This window comes from Budorcas taxicolor, chromosome 2 (assembly GCF_023091745.1).
Source record: "Budorcas taxicolor isolate Tak-1 chromosome 2, Takin1.1, whole genome shotgun sequence".
Classification (NCBI taxonomy): Eukaryota; Metazoa; Chordata; class Mammalia; order Artiodactyla; family Bovidae; genus Budorcas; species Budorcas taxicolor.
The window spans coordinates 2,222,283-2,238,642 of NC_068911.1; the positions used below are offsets into that span (position 1 = coordinate 2,222,283).

Here is a 16,360-nt window from a genome sequence, read left to right on the forward strand (position 1 = left end):
CCCGCCGCGGCCCCACGTGGGCGCTGCCGGGCGTCGGGGGCAATGCGAGAGGCCCCGCCCCCGGGGCCCGGGAGCCAATGAGCTTGCGCCGAAGGCGGGGCACCGCGCGAGGCCTCGCCCTAGGGGCGGAGCCAGGTCCGGGCGGTTTAAGAGCTCGGGCCGCGGGCGGGGCGCCGCTGGACGCGCGGCGGGACCCCGGAGCCTCGGCGCGGCTGAGAGGGGCCGGGCGCTCCGCGCTGCCGCCACCCCACCATGCTCAAGCGCTGCGGCCGCCGCCTGCTGCTGGCGCTGGCGGGCGCGCTGCTTGCCTGCCTGCTGGTGCTCACGGCCGACCCGCCGCCGCCCCCGGTGCCCGCTGAACGCGGTCGGCGCGCGCTGCGCAGCCTGGCGGGCCCCTCGGGGGCGGCCACGGCGCCTGGACTGGAGGCGGCGGCGGCGGTGGCGCCCGGGGCGCCCGTCCGCGAGGTGCACAGTCTGTCCGAGTACTTCAGCCTGCTCACCCGCTCTCGCAGAGACGCGGGCCCACCGCCCGGGGGCGCCTCCCGCCCCGCGGACGGCCGTCCGCGGCCCCCGGCCGAGCCGCTGGCCGCACGCGACGTCTTCATCGCGGTGAAGACCACCAAAAAGTTTCATCGCGCGCGTCTCGACTTGCTTCTGGAGACGTGGATCTCGCGCCACGAGGAGATGGTGAGCCCCGTCAGGCTGGGCAAGTGGGCAGGGGAGGAGGTGCCCTCTTGTCCAGCTGGTGGCAGCATCCAGTGGGCGCCAGGCTGCCTGTCTGTACCGCCGCCGGGAATATCGGGCGTAGCGATGCCGGTTCATCCCCTTCCAGCCCAGTTTGCCTGATGTGGAAGCACAGGGTGGGGACTCATTCCCCAAACACCACCGGTCAGTGGCCTGCAGTGAACCTTCACCAGCCAGGTGTTGGCTTCTGGTGATGCTTCTTGCCCTCAAACACTGGAACTCAGCAGCTAGGAATTATTGTCCCCAAGCCTTCCCAAGGCAGATTCAGCGTGGGGCGTCCTCCTGGCCTCATACCCTTCCCCGGGAGGAAGACTCTTTCCTGAGAAGTGGAGTGAAGGGTTAGGACCCCTGGGCACAGGGCCAGACCTGTCCCTCATCCCAGCCTTTGCAATGGGCCGGGGGACAAGTCGCTGTTGAAGCTGGGGGTGGGCGTTGGTGGGGGCCCTGGGGGGGTCTATCTCCGAAGAAGAACGAGAGTGCACGCGCTGGGTTTCAGGGTGTATTCTGGGGCCCTCTCTCCACAGTGCAGAAGTCTCTGGAGCCTGGAAACTAGTGCTTAGCACATCCTAGTTGAGCACTGACTTCCTCCACACACATAATAAAGACACACCCCACTTTGAAAAATCTCCTTCCAGGCTGCAGCTGGATGGCTGGGTTGGGGCGAGATGGGGGCAGTGTGAGTGCTGCTGGGGAGGGGGTGAGGGAATTCCCTGAACTGGGAGATACAAGGGACTGCCTGGGTATTTGGGATGGGGGTGAAGGACACTTGACGGGTCTAGGGGCTCAGAGAAGACCCCAGGTCTCTTCCTCCCTGTTGAAACCCTCGAGGCCTGGGGGCCTTCTGGCCTGGCTGAGCCCTGTTTTGGGGCAGGGCCCTGACGAGGTCACGATGAGGGTCAGGGGAGCAGGGTCCTCCTGGTCTCAGCGTGCGGAGGGGGCCCTGGGAGCCCACGGCAGCCTCCTGGGAACACGGCGTCCCTTTCCCAGGGGCTCAGCAGGCCGGCAGGAGGGGGCGGCGGGGGCTGCGGGTTTTGTTTGGCTGCTGGGCCGTTAGGATTCCCAGCGCCGGGCGGCTCTCACGCCGGCCGCTCGGGCAAGGTAACAAAGCCCCTTTCTCCAGTGGAGAAAGGCGTCCGGCCTCTTGTGTGCGGCTATGTGCTCCATGGGAACCGCCGCCGGCGCGCTGGCCACTCAGGTTGCCTGGTGATGACGGCCTGCGGGCCCCCCTCCCCAAGTGACAGCACTTGCGGGGCGCTGTCCCCGAGCCAGGCACCACCCCCAGGACCCTGCCTGCCTGCTCTGTGGCCGTTGGCAGTGCTCAGCCCCCTCTGGGCTGCCATCAGCTCTGAGCACCTCTTCTCTCGGACTCTGAGGACTTCCTCCCGCGAAGGGGATATGGTCAGGGAGTCTCGGGGAGCAGTCCCGGCCGAGCTAGGTGACCCTGGGCATGACCAAGGGCCTCTCTGGCCCTCAGTCTGCTCATCTCTGGAATAAGGAAAGCGCTGGCCTCTGGTCGAGGGTTGTGAAAGTGGACGGCCAAAACCTGGAGAGGCAGGGAGAGGCCGCCTTCCCCACTGAAGGTTCCCTCAGGCTCCCCTCTGGCTAGCTGAGCACACCCCGGAGGAGCCGAATCTGGCTCCCAGCAGTCAGGGCGTGTGTCCCGTCTAGCAAGAACTCCTCTCATGGTGTCCTAGGGGTGAGGGGTCCTTGAAACTGTTTCAACGGAGAGACCTCGGCTCCCAACCCTGTGCAGGGTGGTTCAGACCCGGTTTGATGAGGGAGACTCCAGGAAGTCAGGGCTGCAGTGGGGGAAACCCAAAGAGGCTGTGTGAGCTGAAAGGGGGGCATCTGACCTGGGTTGGGGAGGGAGGGACTTCCTGGAGGAGGTGCCATTTGAACTAGACGGAGAGTAGGAAATGCCCTGAAAGGGCAACTGGGCACCTTGAACACAACCTGGGGGGCGTGCAAGAGACTTCCAGCCATTGGAGTGGCTCGGGCGGTGGTGGTCAGCAGCAGCCACGTTATGACGGCCCTGGAGGTCCAGGGTGAGGGGCTGGGTCCTTGGCCCGCACTTTGCTCCCCTGTCCCTCCCAGGAGTGGGCTAGGCTGCGCGGCTGCCACCGCAGCGGCCACAATTGTCGGGGGGGGGGAGAGCTTGGCATCCTGTGTTTCTTTGAATCGCAGCTCCAGGAACAATGCCGCTTCCTGTGGGTGTCCCCCCGCCCACCCTCCGCCAGCCCTGCCGCCCCGCCGCCTGGCTCTTCCTCCCCCATCCCTGCCGTCGTCAGGGAAGTGGGGAGGGGTCTGTGGGGCACGACTGGTGGGGACCAGCACCACCTTTGTCCCGGGGCGTGACCGCAGGCCAGGGCCCGCCTCTCTCTGGGGCTCCGTTTCCCCACCTGTACACTCGGGGAGGGATGATGCCCTCCTCCCTGGGCCGTGAGGGAGCTGGAAGAAGAGAAGGAGCTGGGCGCTCTGCTTTGGGCGCATGAGCTCTGGTTACGCCCATTACACAGAGGGCGGAAACTGAGGCTCGGAGCCACGGGTGAGGCCCATCCCCTCCGCTCCTGACTGCTCTGATGAGGCGAGACTGGAGGCCTGGCACCCTCACACCCCCACAGCCCCACGCCTCCAAGCGCTCCTCTCTGAACAAAGGTGACTTTAATCTCCGTAGCCTTGGGCTGGGTTTTTAGGGCATCACCAAAGCGCGGGAGAACAGGCCTCGCTTGATCTCATTAAGAAAGCATTTTCCTTTTAATCCAGTGGCAGCAACGGCACGTCTGCACGGGCGGCCTCGGCCTCCCACGGCATTCCTGGGCTGAGATGCCGGCGAGCAGGCAGGGGGCGGGATGCGAGTCCGTGCGTGCGGGCCCCTGGGGTGTCTGCTTGGGAGGAGGGGTGCGTGCCTGCAGCGGGCAGGAGGGGCCCACCCTCCCCCCCTCCCCCCCTCCCCCCCTCCCCCCCTCCCTCCAGTCCCTTCTAGGCCCACCCAGCTGGTGTCCTCACCTGAGCCTGTGGCCCGGGTTCAGGCTCAGGCTGGACTGGGAGCCCGGGCTACCAGGAGAGGGTGGGCACCCCAAGTGGGACCCCCAGCCCCTGAGTACACATCGCATCAGGCCTGCACACTCTGGCCCCTCCCTTGTGCTCATTTGTACCCAGGATGAAACCAGGGCCTGGTGGCCACGGAGGTGGGGGGGCTGTCTCCTGCTGCCCGGGCTCATAGCACCCTCCGCCGGGCTGGGCTCTGCACTCGGCACGCCTGGGTGCGCTGGGCGGCACGCGCTGGGCGGGCGGCAGAGGAAGGAACATTCCTCCCCGTGTGCCGACGGGCCCAGGCGGGCGCCGGCAGCGCCTGGCCCCTCCCCGTCGGGCCCCCCCTTCTTCCGTAGAGTGATCCTGGCAGGGTGGAGGAGCCAGGTTGGCATAGCCAGAGCTTCGATGCGGCCTCGGGCAAGGCCCGTCTGTGAGCCGAAGCCGTGGCCGGGGGTGCTGGGCTGCGTGGGCGCAGGGAGCGCTGATTCCTGTGCGGGGCCTGTGCGGTTTCCCAGCCCAGCCCCGCAGACTTGTCAGAGTCTCCGGAGAACCCTGGAGGCTGCTTTGGCTCAGGGAAGGCGACTGGCTTGGCCGGCTGACCACACAGCCAGCGGTGCGAAGGGCCCTGTCCTGAGGGCCCAGCCTGGGGGACTGCGGGGCTGTGGCCACACCCCTGCCCGCCGGACCTTGTGCCCAGCCCGGCCCAGTTAACCAGGCCAGCTGTATGGTAATGGGCCGTGTGGCCACTCCCGCTTAACGCGGCCGAGTTCCCCTCGCTGCGCGGCCCGGGACAAAGCTGGCGGACAATGCCTGGTGACTCACCCTCCCTGCGGGCCCTTTGTCCGCCAGCGCCTGGCAGCCGCCCAGCAGAAGCCTTTGTCCCCGACTGATGGAGATTTGGCTTCCCGAAGCCGACCTCCTCCGCCTGTGCCCTGCCCCTCCCGCAGGCCAGGCACTGTGTCAATAAGGGTGTGTGCCCGCCAGGTGCGCAGGGCGGCCGAGAGCGGTTACCTGGCGGGTGGGCGGGGCACCGCACCTGGCTCGTGCCGGCAGCCGCCTCCCGGTGACCTTGGGCGCAGCTGTCGCGGTGGTCAGGGGTGGGGTGGGGGTCCTTCCTGAGCCCCCCCCACCGTCCCCTTGCTCTCATGGTAGGCTCCGGAGCCCCGCTCTGCACGGGGGGAAATGGAGGCTCAAAGATGCGGCATGGGCACGAGGGGTCCCAGCCCTGGGCCCTGCGGTGGCCGGGGGGCCCCCCCCGAGCTGCCCGTTCAAGGCCGCGTTTCTCCCTGCAGACGTTCATTTTCACGGATGGGGAAGACGAGGCACTGGCCAGGCGCACGGGTGAGCCCTGGACGTGGGAAGGCGAGGGGGGCTCCTGCCTGGAGGAAACTGTCCCCTTGGAAGAGGTTGCCGGGCTGAGGACCTGGGAGGGCAGTTTACTCAACGGGTTTGCTCAGCGCCCCGCCCCACCACTCACCCACCCCCCCAATTCTCATGCAAATGAGGCCCTTTCAGCTCCTGGGCCCTTTGAGCTTATGTGGCGGCAACAGGTGGCTGGTGCTGGGAAAAAGCCGCCTGAATGGGCAGGGGCGGGGCGGGGCGGGGCGCCCAACGAGGTGGTGCTGGGGGGGTGGGTTCTGCAGGCTGGTGTCCGGCTCGGGGGAGGGCTTAAGTAGAGTGGCTGGTACAGGCACTGCTTGGACCCAGGGCGCCCCGGGACAGACTACCACCCCCCACACCCCTTCCTGCTCTGCTTGCCCCGGGCCTGCTGTGTGACCCCAGGTCAGGCTGCGCTCTCTGACCGGCCTTGGACCCACTCACAGCCCCTCCCCTTGTCCGCAGGCCACGTGGTCAACACAAACTGCTCGGCCGCCCACAGCCGCCAGGCGCTGTCCTGCAAGATGGCCGTGGAGTATGACCGCTTCATCGAGTCAGGGAGGAAGTGAGTGCCGGCCTCTGGCAGGGCCCTGGGAGTGTGCCCTGGTGGGGCTCTGGCCCTGGCAGTCCCACCTGCGTGATGCCCCCCTGACGGCCCTGCCCCCGCCAGGTGGTTCTGCCACGTGGATGACGATAACTACGTGAACGTGCGTGCTCTGCTGAGGCTGCTGGGCAGTTACCCGCACACGCAGGACATCTACCTGGGCAAGCCCAGCCTGGACAGGCCCATCCAGGCCACAGAGCGGGTCAGCGAAAACACGGTGGTGAGTGCCCCCCCCATGCCAGCCTGCACTGCCGCACAGGGAGGGGGCTGGGGTGCCCGGCAGCGGGGCTCTGGGAGTCTCACCACGGCCCTCCGTGCCCGCAGCGTCCTGTCCACTTCTGGTTCGCCACTGGCGGGGCTGGCTTCTGCATCAGCCGAGGGCTGGCCCTGAAGATGAGCCCCTGGGCCAGGTGAGTGCCCTGGGGTGCAGGTGAGGCTGCCTCTGATCTCCCAGGGTCCCCCCATGGCCGGCCTGGCACGGCTCATCTTCCCAGCTCCAGTGTCCCCAAACCTCATGTCCACCGGCAGGGTGAGTCGTCCCCACCTCCGCCTGCCAGCCACCAGTGGGGTGAGGACCCCTTCCTGCATCTGGTAACCCCCCACTCCACACACATGGAGTTCTCAGGCTTGTATGGAGGAGGGGGCTTTCCTGGAGGAAAGGGAGGCTGGGAGCCGCCCGCGTGGGAGCCCCGTCAGGGATGCCCGCCGGGCGCGTCCACCTCCTGCCTGAGCCCAGCCGGCCGAGCGGCATGCTGCCCCCTCGGCTCACTGTGGCCCTCGGCCCTTCCTTCCCACAGCGGAGGCCACTTCATGAGCACGGCCGAGCGGATCCGGCTGCCTGACGACTGCACCATCGGCTACATCGTGGAGGCGCTGCTGGGCGTGCCCCTCGTGCGCTGTGGGCTCTTCCACTCCCACCTGGAGAATCTGCAGCAAGTGCCTGCCTCTGAGCTCCACGAGCAGGTGCGCGCGCCAGGGCCGCGGGGCTCCCCGAGCAGGTGCGCGCGCCAGGGCCGTGGGTTTCCCTGAGCAGGTGCGCGCGCCAGGGCCGCGGGGCTCCCCGAGCAGGTGCGCGCGCCAGGGCCGCGGGGCTCCCCGAGCAGGTGCGCGCGCCAGGGCCGTGGGTTTCCCTGAGCAGGTGCGCGCGCCAGGGCCGCGGGGCTCCCCGAGCAGGTGCGCGCGCAAGGGCCGCAGGCGGGAGGAGAGCATCCGGGAGAGCAGGGGAGGGGCAGACAGGAGGGAGGGAGGAAGTGGGGAGGGGGCCGCAGAGGGGCCACGGCTTTGAATAGGTCACCAGAGGCCCGGCTGTGAGTTGCCACCCAGGCACCCAGATCTGCCCAGCAGCACTCCCGTGGTTCGTCCATCTTGCCTCTTGTCTTCAGCGGGACACCTACTCTGAGCCTTTCGGGTCTTCCCTGTACCCATAAACATTCCTCGCCGTGGCTGGCGAGGCCGCCGTCCCAGCTAAAGCCCCCTTGGGCTTTACTCCTGGGGGTGCAGCGTGGACCTGGCTTCTCAGCCCCGAGGTGGGCAGAAGGCCAGGCTGTCCCTTCGTGCAGAGTCGCACCCATGCCCGCCTTGGGCAGAGCCAGGGTAGGCTGGCCTTGGCACCACAGCCCCCCCAGGATCACCCTTTCCGTCTCCCTGCAGGTGACCCTGAGCTACGGCATGTTTGAAAACAAGCGGAACGCCGTCCACATTAAGGGGCCCTTCTCAGTGGAGGCCGACCCGTCGAGGTGAGGAAAGGGAGGACTAGAGAGGGCGGGCTCACTGAGGTCCCTTAGGGTCTGCTGCAGCTCAGCGGCCCCCAGGAGTCTGCTCGGGTGGAGGCGGGCCCCCAGCCAGCACGAACGAGCCCCCCAGGTGTCTGCTCGGGTGGAGGCGGGCCCCCAGCCCGCACGGACAAGCGCCCACTGTCCCCACAGGTTCCGCTCCGTCCACTGCCATCTGTACCCGGACACACCCTGGTGCCCCCGCACTGCCATCTTCTAGTGGCCGTGGCTGAAACCCCGTCCCCGGGCGCCCCTGGTATCCAAAGGGCCCGAGGACCCCTGTCGTGCCGCCCCGGTCTGGGCCTTCGAGGCCACCCCGGGGCTGCGCCTGTGTGTGTGCTGTGTGTCCATCCCTGTAGCAGACTGCTGGGCAGCTCTGCTCTGCCAAGGGGCAGGCAAAGTCCCGCCTGTCTGTCTGTCTGTCCATGTTCCGCCCCGGAAGGATTTGTGTGGGAGGTCACTCTGAGGACAGTTCTGTTACCCTTTCGGGGTCTCTGGGCAGCGTGGGGCCCAGGGGCTGCTCTGCAGGGACGTGTGGGCGCCGCTCCGTCCTGCTGAGCACAGGCCCGTCGCTGTGGGCAACTGCCTCCCCCGGGACTCTGGCTCCCCGCTCAGAGCCCCCAGGACAGCTCCCTGTGTTCCGCACGAGGAAGCTGGATTTGGGGGAGTGCCCCTCGCCCCCTCGCGCTGAGCTCTGGCCTGGGTACGACGGCTCCAAGTGACAGCAGCCCCAGCGACCTTGCCGCCGGGTGAAGCGTCCCGGGCAGGGGTCTCCCCTGCTCTCTCAGCCAGCTTCCCTTTGTGACGGGGAGCCAGCTGAGCTTTTAACTCCTCTCCAAAGTAGAGAGAAAGTCGCCCATAGTGGGTGTGTCTGTAAATACTGTGACAGTGTTTTTTACTGTGACTGTTTTGTTGAAAGAGGGTGGGTAAAAAGTAGGGTGTTTTTGTCTGTGTTTTCAGGGGCTTGGGAAAGGTGTTATCTTTTCTGTGGATCAGAAAAACCAGAAGCCAAACTTGGGATAATCTCTGTTGTTAAAGCTGATGGAAATGTCTAACACTCTGTATTTATGTGTCATGGTGTCTGGCCTCTCCCTGCCTGCCTCCTTCACAGAGCCTGTCTCCCAGCCCAGCTCAGCGCACCTAGCCAGTGAGGTGCGTTTTGCGTTCTGTTTTTCTTTCTGCAAGACATAGCTAGGAAAGTGAACGATAAGGGAAAAGTTCTCAGGGAATTGAGGTGTGTTGCTATGGTGACGTCCTTTGCTGTGAATAAAGATGCTCTTTGGGGCAACCTGGGGGTCCTGGTCTTGGCTGGACGTTGCACTCGAGATGCAGGTTCATGGAAGCTGGTGCTGGGGGCTCGTTGGCACTCAAGTGGGGAAGGTATGAGAGATCCCCCCAAGCCAACTATCGTAGCATGGGAACTTGGGCTCAGAATAGCAACTTGCACGTTCCTGAGAAGCCCAGGAACTTGAGTGGCCAGCCCAGGGCACCCTCAGGTGTAGGGGGAGATCTCATGTGATCAGACACGCTGCTCTCAGACTCCGCAGCCCTGGGCTGTGCAGACCCGGGCCCGGGCCAGCTGCCATGGAGTCCAGTGCTCCCTTGAGAGCGACAGGCGCTCGCCGTGGTTTGGCCTGGGACCGCCTTACCCAGCTTCGTCCCTGTCACAAACCATCCAGGCCACCTTCTTGCCCCCATTGTGCAGATGGGAAGACTGAGGCTCAGAGCAGGTGATATCCAAGGCCAGGCAGCTGGGCTGGTGGAGAAGAGCTCCAGGTCCAAGGTCGGGCTGGCCTGGATCCTGGCCTCACCCCCTCGCCCCGCCCATCCCTGCTGTGGCGATGTTTTCTACCGAAGGCAGATCCTCAGGCCCTTCCTCAAATCAGCCTATGTAATGTGGGGTGGGGAGGGCCTGCTCTGGCCTCTGGGGGAGTCCCCTCCCCTGACCCTCCACGGGCCCGGGGCCCTCACTTCCTCTTCCTCAAACAGCCCAGACAGGCTGCTCCCGGCCTGACCGCAGCCCCCAGCCGCTCCCCCACCCCCAGCCCTGCCCCGCGGGCCCTCGCTGGGATCTGGGGCCCCCACTGCCGCCTCTGCTCCCTGCTGCCCGCCGTGCACCCTGTCAGCTCATCAGAAACCAGGCTGAGGGTGGAAGAGCGACTCTCCTCCCACCCCTGATGTGGGGGCAGAAGCTCCCCCAACCCGGCACACTCCTCTGCTCAGCACCCCCACCGGGCTGGGGAGGGCACCACTTCTGCACGCCCTGCCAGTGCCCACTCTGGCCCAGGGAGCAGCCGGCTGGCGCCTGACCCCACCTGGGCCTTCCGCAGCCCTGAGTCAGCGTGTGGTTTGCCCAGCAGCTGCCCTGGGGGTGCGGCAGGGACAGTGCAGGGAGAGACAGCCCCTTGCCGTCACACGGCCTGACCCTGTCTGGGGGACGCCCCCAGAGCACGCTGTGCCAGGCTGGGCGGGGGTGGGGCAGTCACAGCGGAACTTGCTGCTGTGGGCAGAGGCTGCGGGTCTCCTTCCGGCCAGCGTGAGTCAGAGGAGCCTCTGCCCGGAGCGGAACCGTGGCCCGGCGCCCCGGCCCTGGTGGGTGGCATTGCCTCCCCACAGGGTGGTGGGGCCCTGGGGCCCAGGGGTGGGCATCAAGGGTCACAGCTGGTCCGGGCTGTCCCGGCGGCAGAGCAGGGAGCCCGGGGTGGGGGGGGGGGGAGCCTCCACCTCCATGAGGGAAACGGGGGTCAGTGTGAGGCACCTGAGTGCCTGGCCTCCAGGTGGGGTCGCGGAGGGGCATACCTGGAGCACCCCGGCCCATTCCTCCTCAACGCGAAGCTGGGCTCCGTCCTCAGAAGGGGAAGCGGTCCAGGAGGCCTTACAGGAACGGGCATCCGCCGCCTGGGGGTGCAGGAGGCGGCCCTCCCCCAGTGAGTCACAGAGTAGAGAGGGGCCCGCCCTCCTCCTGTGGGCACGACTGGGGGCACCACGCCCCACCCCTGGTGGCATCGGTGCGCCTCCCCGCGCACTGGGCTGAGGGATGGTTGGAGAGGGTCCTGGCAGGCTGAAGGGGCTCCGTGTCCCCCAGCCTGGCCCTCCTAAACGGCGGGTCACTGTGGGCTTTCAGAAACAAAAAGCACAGCCCCGGGGGCCGCTGGGCGCCCCAACCCCGCCCTGCCTCTGGCTCCCCAGCTGCCCACAAGCAGAGGCTGAGCCACGTCTTGGAGGGGCTGAGACGGGTGCCAGGGTGCCAGGGCGGAGCCCTGCTCTGTTCCGTTGAAACGAGCTCCTTCCGCTGGGCCATCACGGTTAGCTGCCCTGAAGAGGCCCAGCTGGGCTGGAGCAGGAAGGCTCTGCCGAGGGCAGTGGCAGAGGAAGACACTCCAGGCCTCGACAAAGCCTGGACAAGGGGCGGAGGTGGGGCTCGTGAGGATGTCTGGAGACAGGGTGGTCTCCACGGCCCTCGTCCACCTGGCGCATGGCTGCCCACGAGTCTCCATCCACGCTTCTGGAGGCCAGACCCTGCTGCAGCTTCAGCCAGCCCTGCCCTCTCTGGGCCTGGGGTCCCGGCGGGGACCAGAGCCGGCCCCGTGTATTCTGTCAGACCAAAGTCCAGTCATGGCGCCGCCCCAGCCCTGACCTCACCAAATGCTCCTGAAGGTGACCTCTGCCCCAAGTCCAGCCCGAGGCTGGACGCACAGAAGGCACGTGATCCATCATCACTAGGAGGGGACCAAGGGGCCCGGAGGGCTTCTCATCTTGGCCTCTGGCGGTTGCCCAGATCATGCCGCCATGCTGAGTTTGGGGGCTCAGAGCTGTGGCTGCTTCCCCCGCCACACGCCCCTACTCCCCCTGCCCGGGCAGCGGGCAGCCCCTTGCATAGCCCGCTGCGGTCCTTGGGCGCCCCCTGCTGGCCAGAGTTGGTGGTTTCTCTCCCAACCCGAATCCACCTTCCCCAGGACCCTCTTTTTGGGCTCCAAAATCACTGCAGATGGTGACTGCAGCCATGAAATTATAAGACGCTTGCTCCTTGGAAGAAAAGCCATGACCAACCTAGACGGCATATTAAAAATCAGAGACATCACTTTACTAACAAAAGTCTGTCTAGTCAAAGCTATGGTTTTTCCAGTAGTCATGTATGGATGTGAGAGTTGGCTATAAAGAAAGCTGAGCGCAGACAAACTGACGTTTTTGAACTGTGGGTGGTGTGGGAGAAGACTCTTGAGAGTCCCTTGGACTGCAAGGAGATCCAATCAGGAAGGAAATCAGTTCTGAATATTCATTGGAAGGACTGATGGTGAAGCTGAAACTCCAATACTTTGGCCACCTGGTGCGAAAAACTGACTCATTGGAAAAGACCCTGATGCTGGGAAAGATTGAAGGCAGGAGGAGAAGGGGACGACAGAGGATGAGATGGTTGGATGGCATCACCGACTCAATGGACATGAGCTTCAGCAAGCTCCAGGAGTTGGTGAAGGACAGGGAGGCCTGGCGTGCTGCTGTCCATGGGGTCGCAAAGAGTCGGGCATGACTGAGAGACTGAACTGAACGGAACCTGATTGAGAGGTGCAGCCTGAGTGGGAGGGAAGACCATCTCTGCATCCCCTTGCTTGCTCTTAAAAGTTCACATCATGAATCTTTGGTTATTATCAATATTTGGTATATTACCAGTATTTGGAATCTACTAGTTATCACCAGTATTTGCTTTCTGAAGTACATGTGCTGTCAAGAGGCAAGCTGGAGCCTTCTGCTGCAGGCCACCCAGGCCACTGCCCTGCCCCCTGGCTCTGGTACATGGCTGGTTGCTGCGTCTCCTTATGGCCCATCCTGGTGGAATCCCCAGATCCTTGCCAAGTGACCCCTCATTTCCTTTTTGAATGTGGTGGTCACAGCTGAGCCCCAGTCACTGGGAACTTGGTGGGAATCGAGATTCCCCGCGCGGGCTCCTCCAACAGTCTGTCCCGCCCTTGTCCTTCATCCTCCGAGTACTCGGCGCCCCCTGCTGGACATCTGCTGTCCTCACACCTCACTCCTGACGATGCTCTTGTAGCCACTAGCCCATGCCCCTGCTCCAAACAGGGTCACAACTTCTGCTGCCCCCTCCCCGATGTGGGTATCCACAGACCCCCTCATCCTGGGGCGATCTGGACTCCTATTTCATGGCCACACTCTCCCGCACTGCTCCTGGGGACTTGGTGTCAGTGACCCTTCCCGTATCCTTGGCATCTCCTCCCCCAACGACCAGCAGGCAGCCACACCCCCACCCCGTCTTGGCTGCCACTCCACCCAGACCTTACCTACCCCGTGGCCGCAGCATCCTACGTTGCCTCCGCCTGTTGTCTGTCCAGCTCCCATTTCCTGACCCCAGGGGACCCCAGATTCCTCACCCCTGGAGGGTTTGTCTTCTCCTAGCTGAAATCTCCAGGTTCAGCCACGCCCTTGAAGTCATCTTCACCTCCCTTGGCCTCTCTTGCTTCCACATCTTCTCTTGGCCACATCTGCAGCCTCTGACCTGTTGCATCCGGCCTGCTGCCCGCTCACTACCCACACCTGGGTATCTGGAGGGGCTGCCTTCCAGCCTGGTGAGTCTCACCTGAGTTCCAGACCAAGTGCCTCAGGGGCCTTTGGGAGGCTCGCTGCCCCTCACACCGCACTCCCACTTCCTCTCCAGCCTCCTCTACCTCTTAAGACCTTCTGCACCCCAGCCCGAAGCCACCCATATGCTCTTGGCTCCGCAGGAGGGACCACACTCCCATCTGCAGCCAGGCCCTCACTGGGACCGAGGTCCCAGCCCCTCTTGGTAACTCAAGAACATCACTCCTCCAAAGAACTTTTTCCTTTTCCCAGGTGCAGCCATCTCCTCTGCCTACGAGATCATCACCATCATAGCATTTCCCCATCTTCAAACACGCATGCATGCGCACACACACACACACACACTTCTCTGGGCCATGCCCCCTCTAGCTATAGCAGGATTTTTCTGCCTTGCAGCTAAACTCAAGAGGAGAATCAATTCCTGTTGTCCCCACGTGGCACTGCAGAAGCACAGAGCCTGAGATGTGTTCCCTCACCTTTAAGAGCTTGTGTAACCTGGGCCTCTTTCCCCAGGAATCAGGCAAACCGGAAAACCACTGGACTAGGCTGCTGATGTGTGGTGGAGACAGAGGCTCCGCCCAGTGGCCCTGCCAGTCCAGGCACCCACGGGGGTGAAAGCCAGAACCTGGGTGTCTTCCATGGAGCCTCGGGGCTCCCTTTGCCCACCGGTGCACCCGGCATGGGAGACAAGACTCTCGCCTGGGCAAATGTGCCTCCCCCAATTCCACAGGCCCTGAGGGTCTTCCTGTGAGGTGGGGGGTGTGTCTTGCCACCCTGGGTCATGTGCCCTTGGACAGCACCGCGCCTTCCCCGGCCAGCTTCGCAGATGAGAACAAGAATGATCCTTCCTACCTCGGAGGGCGGGGGTTGGGTCCCTGCTCAGGCCACTGATAAGGACTCTGGGGAGACGCCTCAGGAACCGGAACCCCGCCTCGGGTTGCACCAGGGGACTCAGGAGATGCTCCTGGGGACACACCATTTGGCCTCTGCCCTCCTCCAACCCTGCCCAGAGCCAGCTCTGTCACCTCTCCTGGTGACCAGAGACGGGGGCCCTCCGCACAGCAATCCTAGTCTCCTCAAGTCCTCTCCAGCGCAAGATGTACAAATAGGTCTTTCATCTAGAAACCACCGCTCCCTGCGCCAGCAGCTCCGCCCACCCGTGTCACGCCCCGCCCAACAGGCCTCCCTCCCAAAGGGCCCCGCCCCATCAGACCCTTCTCCCCGCCCACCAGACACGCCTCTCCGCGAGGCCCCGCCCGCCAACGCCGGCTCCACCCTTCTCCTCACGATGCCCCGCCCACCAGACTCCACCCTGTCCGGCCCTCCTCACCGCCCGCCAGGCACGCCTCTCCGCGAGGCCCCGCCCACCAGGGTCCCCCAGGCCCTAGCGGCTCCCGCAAGTGGCCACCCGGCCCACAGACCTGGGAAGGCCTGTTTTTTAAAATTTGTTTATTTTAAAACATGAAACCCAAGCTGAATAGAAACCACAGAAATTACATTGACGAGAGTTTTAGTATTTGCCAAGAAAAATAAAACCCCCAGCGAAATAATAATCAAATCCCAAACCCAGTTTTACAAAAAAAAAAGCTAAAAAAAAAAACCCCACACACACACCCAGAAACACAGCGACATCACATACAGCCATGGCCCTATGAAGTTTGGAGAATGCCAAGCGGTCCAGGCCTCGATCCCCGCTCAGGATGCTAAATCAATCTTGGGTGGTGGGGGCGGGGACCTTGGAGGGGGAGTCTTAACAAAATAACTTGGAGAGATATATGTAACAAATATAACGTGGTGTGGCACACAACCATTATGGTTAAAAAAAAAAAAATCCCGCACAAGAGGCCCCAGTCCCTGCTCGTCTTTGGGACCACCACCCACGCACCCGCACCCCGCTGGGCAGGGGTCCTGGGACGGGGAGGGATTGGCGCTTGGAGTGGGATTGCATAGTGAGATGGGGTGGACGTGGAGGGGACATCCGATCAGGCCAGGGGACCTCGGGACTGGGAGCGTGCGCCTGCCCGCGGAGCCCCATCAGGGAGGGACCGGCCTGGAAGCCCTTCTACCCGCGGAGCCCTCGCCTTCTCATCCACGCGGTCGGGGACCACCGCCCGAGAAGCTGCAGGGCCTGTGGCCGGGCGAGGACCGCAGGTGCGGGATGTGGAGGCCCTGGGCCTGGACTGGTTAGAAGGGCCTGAAAACAGAGCAGGAGGAAAACCAAGGGCGGGAGGGCCCCCACCCGCTCAGGACCGAGGCTTGGTCTTGCTGCCCTTTCGACGTCCGCGTCTTCCTTTCTGCACCCTCGGTGACTGGGAGGAGCTGGGCGGGGACGCGGGCGGACAGGCACGCGCACTCGCAGAGCTGCTCCCGCACGTCCGCCCCCGGCCCTCAAGCGTCTACATTCACATTTCGGCGGCCTCGCGGCCTTTGTGCTTCTGAGCCGCGCCCGGGGCAGCACAGCTGGCGCTCCCTCGGGCTGAGGCAGAGGCAGGGAGGCTCCGCCTGGGCAGGGGCGCCCAGAGGAAAACCGGGCAGTTGGGCTGTGCCTCTGGCCTGTGGGGGGCCCAGGACAGGGCACTGGGAGGCCCTCGGTGAGGTCTGGCCATACGCCAGGGCTCAGATGCGCGGCTGGGGGCCCGCAGGCACACCTGGGGGCACCTCTGTTTGCCCACTCACAAACCCCCTCTCCCGGGCAGCCTCTGCCCTGTGGTCAGAGGGCCAGGGGCCACAGGCCACTGTGTCTAGCTCTGGGCCCACCCATCCTTTTGGTCCCAGACACCAGCACACTGAAGAGACCCTGGAGGAAGCGGAGGCAGCTTCTCTGTGGGCCACCTTGGGGAAGGGGCGCTGCCCTGCTGCTCCGGGAGGAGTCCCCTACAATGTCTGTAAACTGCCCGGCCTCATGGGCCCTGTCCTGTGCCCCAGAGGGGCGGCCCCGTGGCTCTCTGCTGCCTCTGGGGGGACACAGGCCAGAGCTGCACCTGGCCTCTCGGTGGCCAGCTGGCTGGGCCGGGCAGGCATCTCCCCACCTTGACTTGGGGACGGCCCCGCCCTCTGTGGTAGGAAAGCACAGCAAACACTGTACACGAAGCCAAAAGCACCTTAGGGAAGCCTTGTTCCCGCTTCACAGGTAGGAGACTGAGGCCACAGGGGCCTCAGTTCTCCAGCCGAAGGGACATTCATTCCTGAGGACATGGTCCCCTGGGGGCAACACCTGCCCAGGGAGGGGTCTCCAGGC

The 16,360-nt window shown here is 64.7% G+C and overlaps 1 protein-coding gene across 1 annotated transcript; it reads left to right on the plus strand.

Moving 5' to 3' along the window:
• Positions 1-252: 252 nt before the first annotated feature.
• Positions 253-8,789, plus strand: LFNG (LFNG O-fucosylpeptide 3-beta-N-acetylglucosaminyltransferase). Its single transcript, XM_052663961.1, has 8 exons — positions 253-687; positions 5,070-5,118; positions 5,620-5,719; positions 5,825-5,978; positions 6,083-6,168; positions 6,556-6,721; positions 7,409-7,494; positions 7,684-8,789. The coding sequence occupies exons 1-8, from the start codon at positions 253-255 to the stop codon at positions 7,748-7,750; spliced, it is 1,143 nt and encodes a 380-aa protein (XP_052519921.1). The 3' UTR covers positions 7,751-8,789.
• Positions 8,790-16,360: the final 7,571 nt, after the last annotated feature.

What these genes read in the sequence shown, in the direction of transcription:
- LFNG (XM_052663961.1), top strand. Translation starts at nt 253, where the DNA reads ATGCTCAAGCGCTGCGGCCGCCGCCTGCTGCTGGCGCTGGCGGGCGCG. An exon ending in GGCACTGGCCAGGCGCACGG is followed by an intron (nt 5,119 to 5,619) that starts GTGAGCCCTGGA and finishes CCTTGTCCGCAG; the next exon opens with GCCACGTGGTCAACACAAAC. An exon ending in CCTCTGAGCTCCACGAGCAG is followed by an intron (nt 6,722 to 7,408) that starts GTGCGCGCGCCA and finishes GTCTCCCTGCAG; the next exon opens with GTGACCCTGAGCTACGGCAT.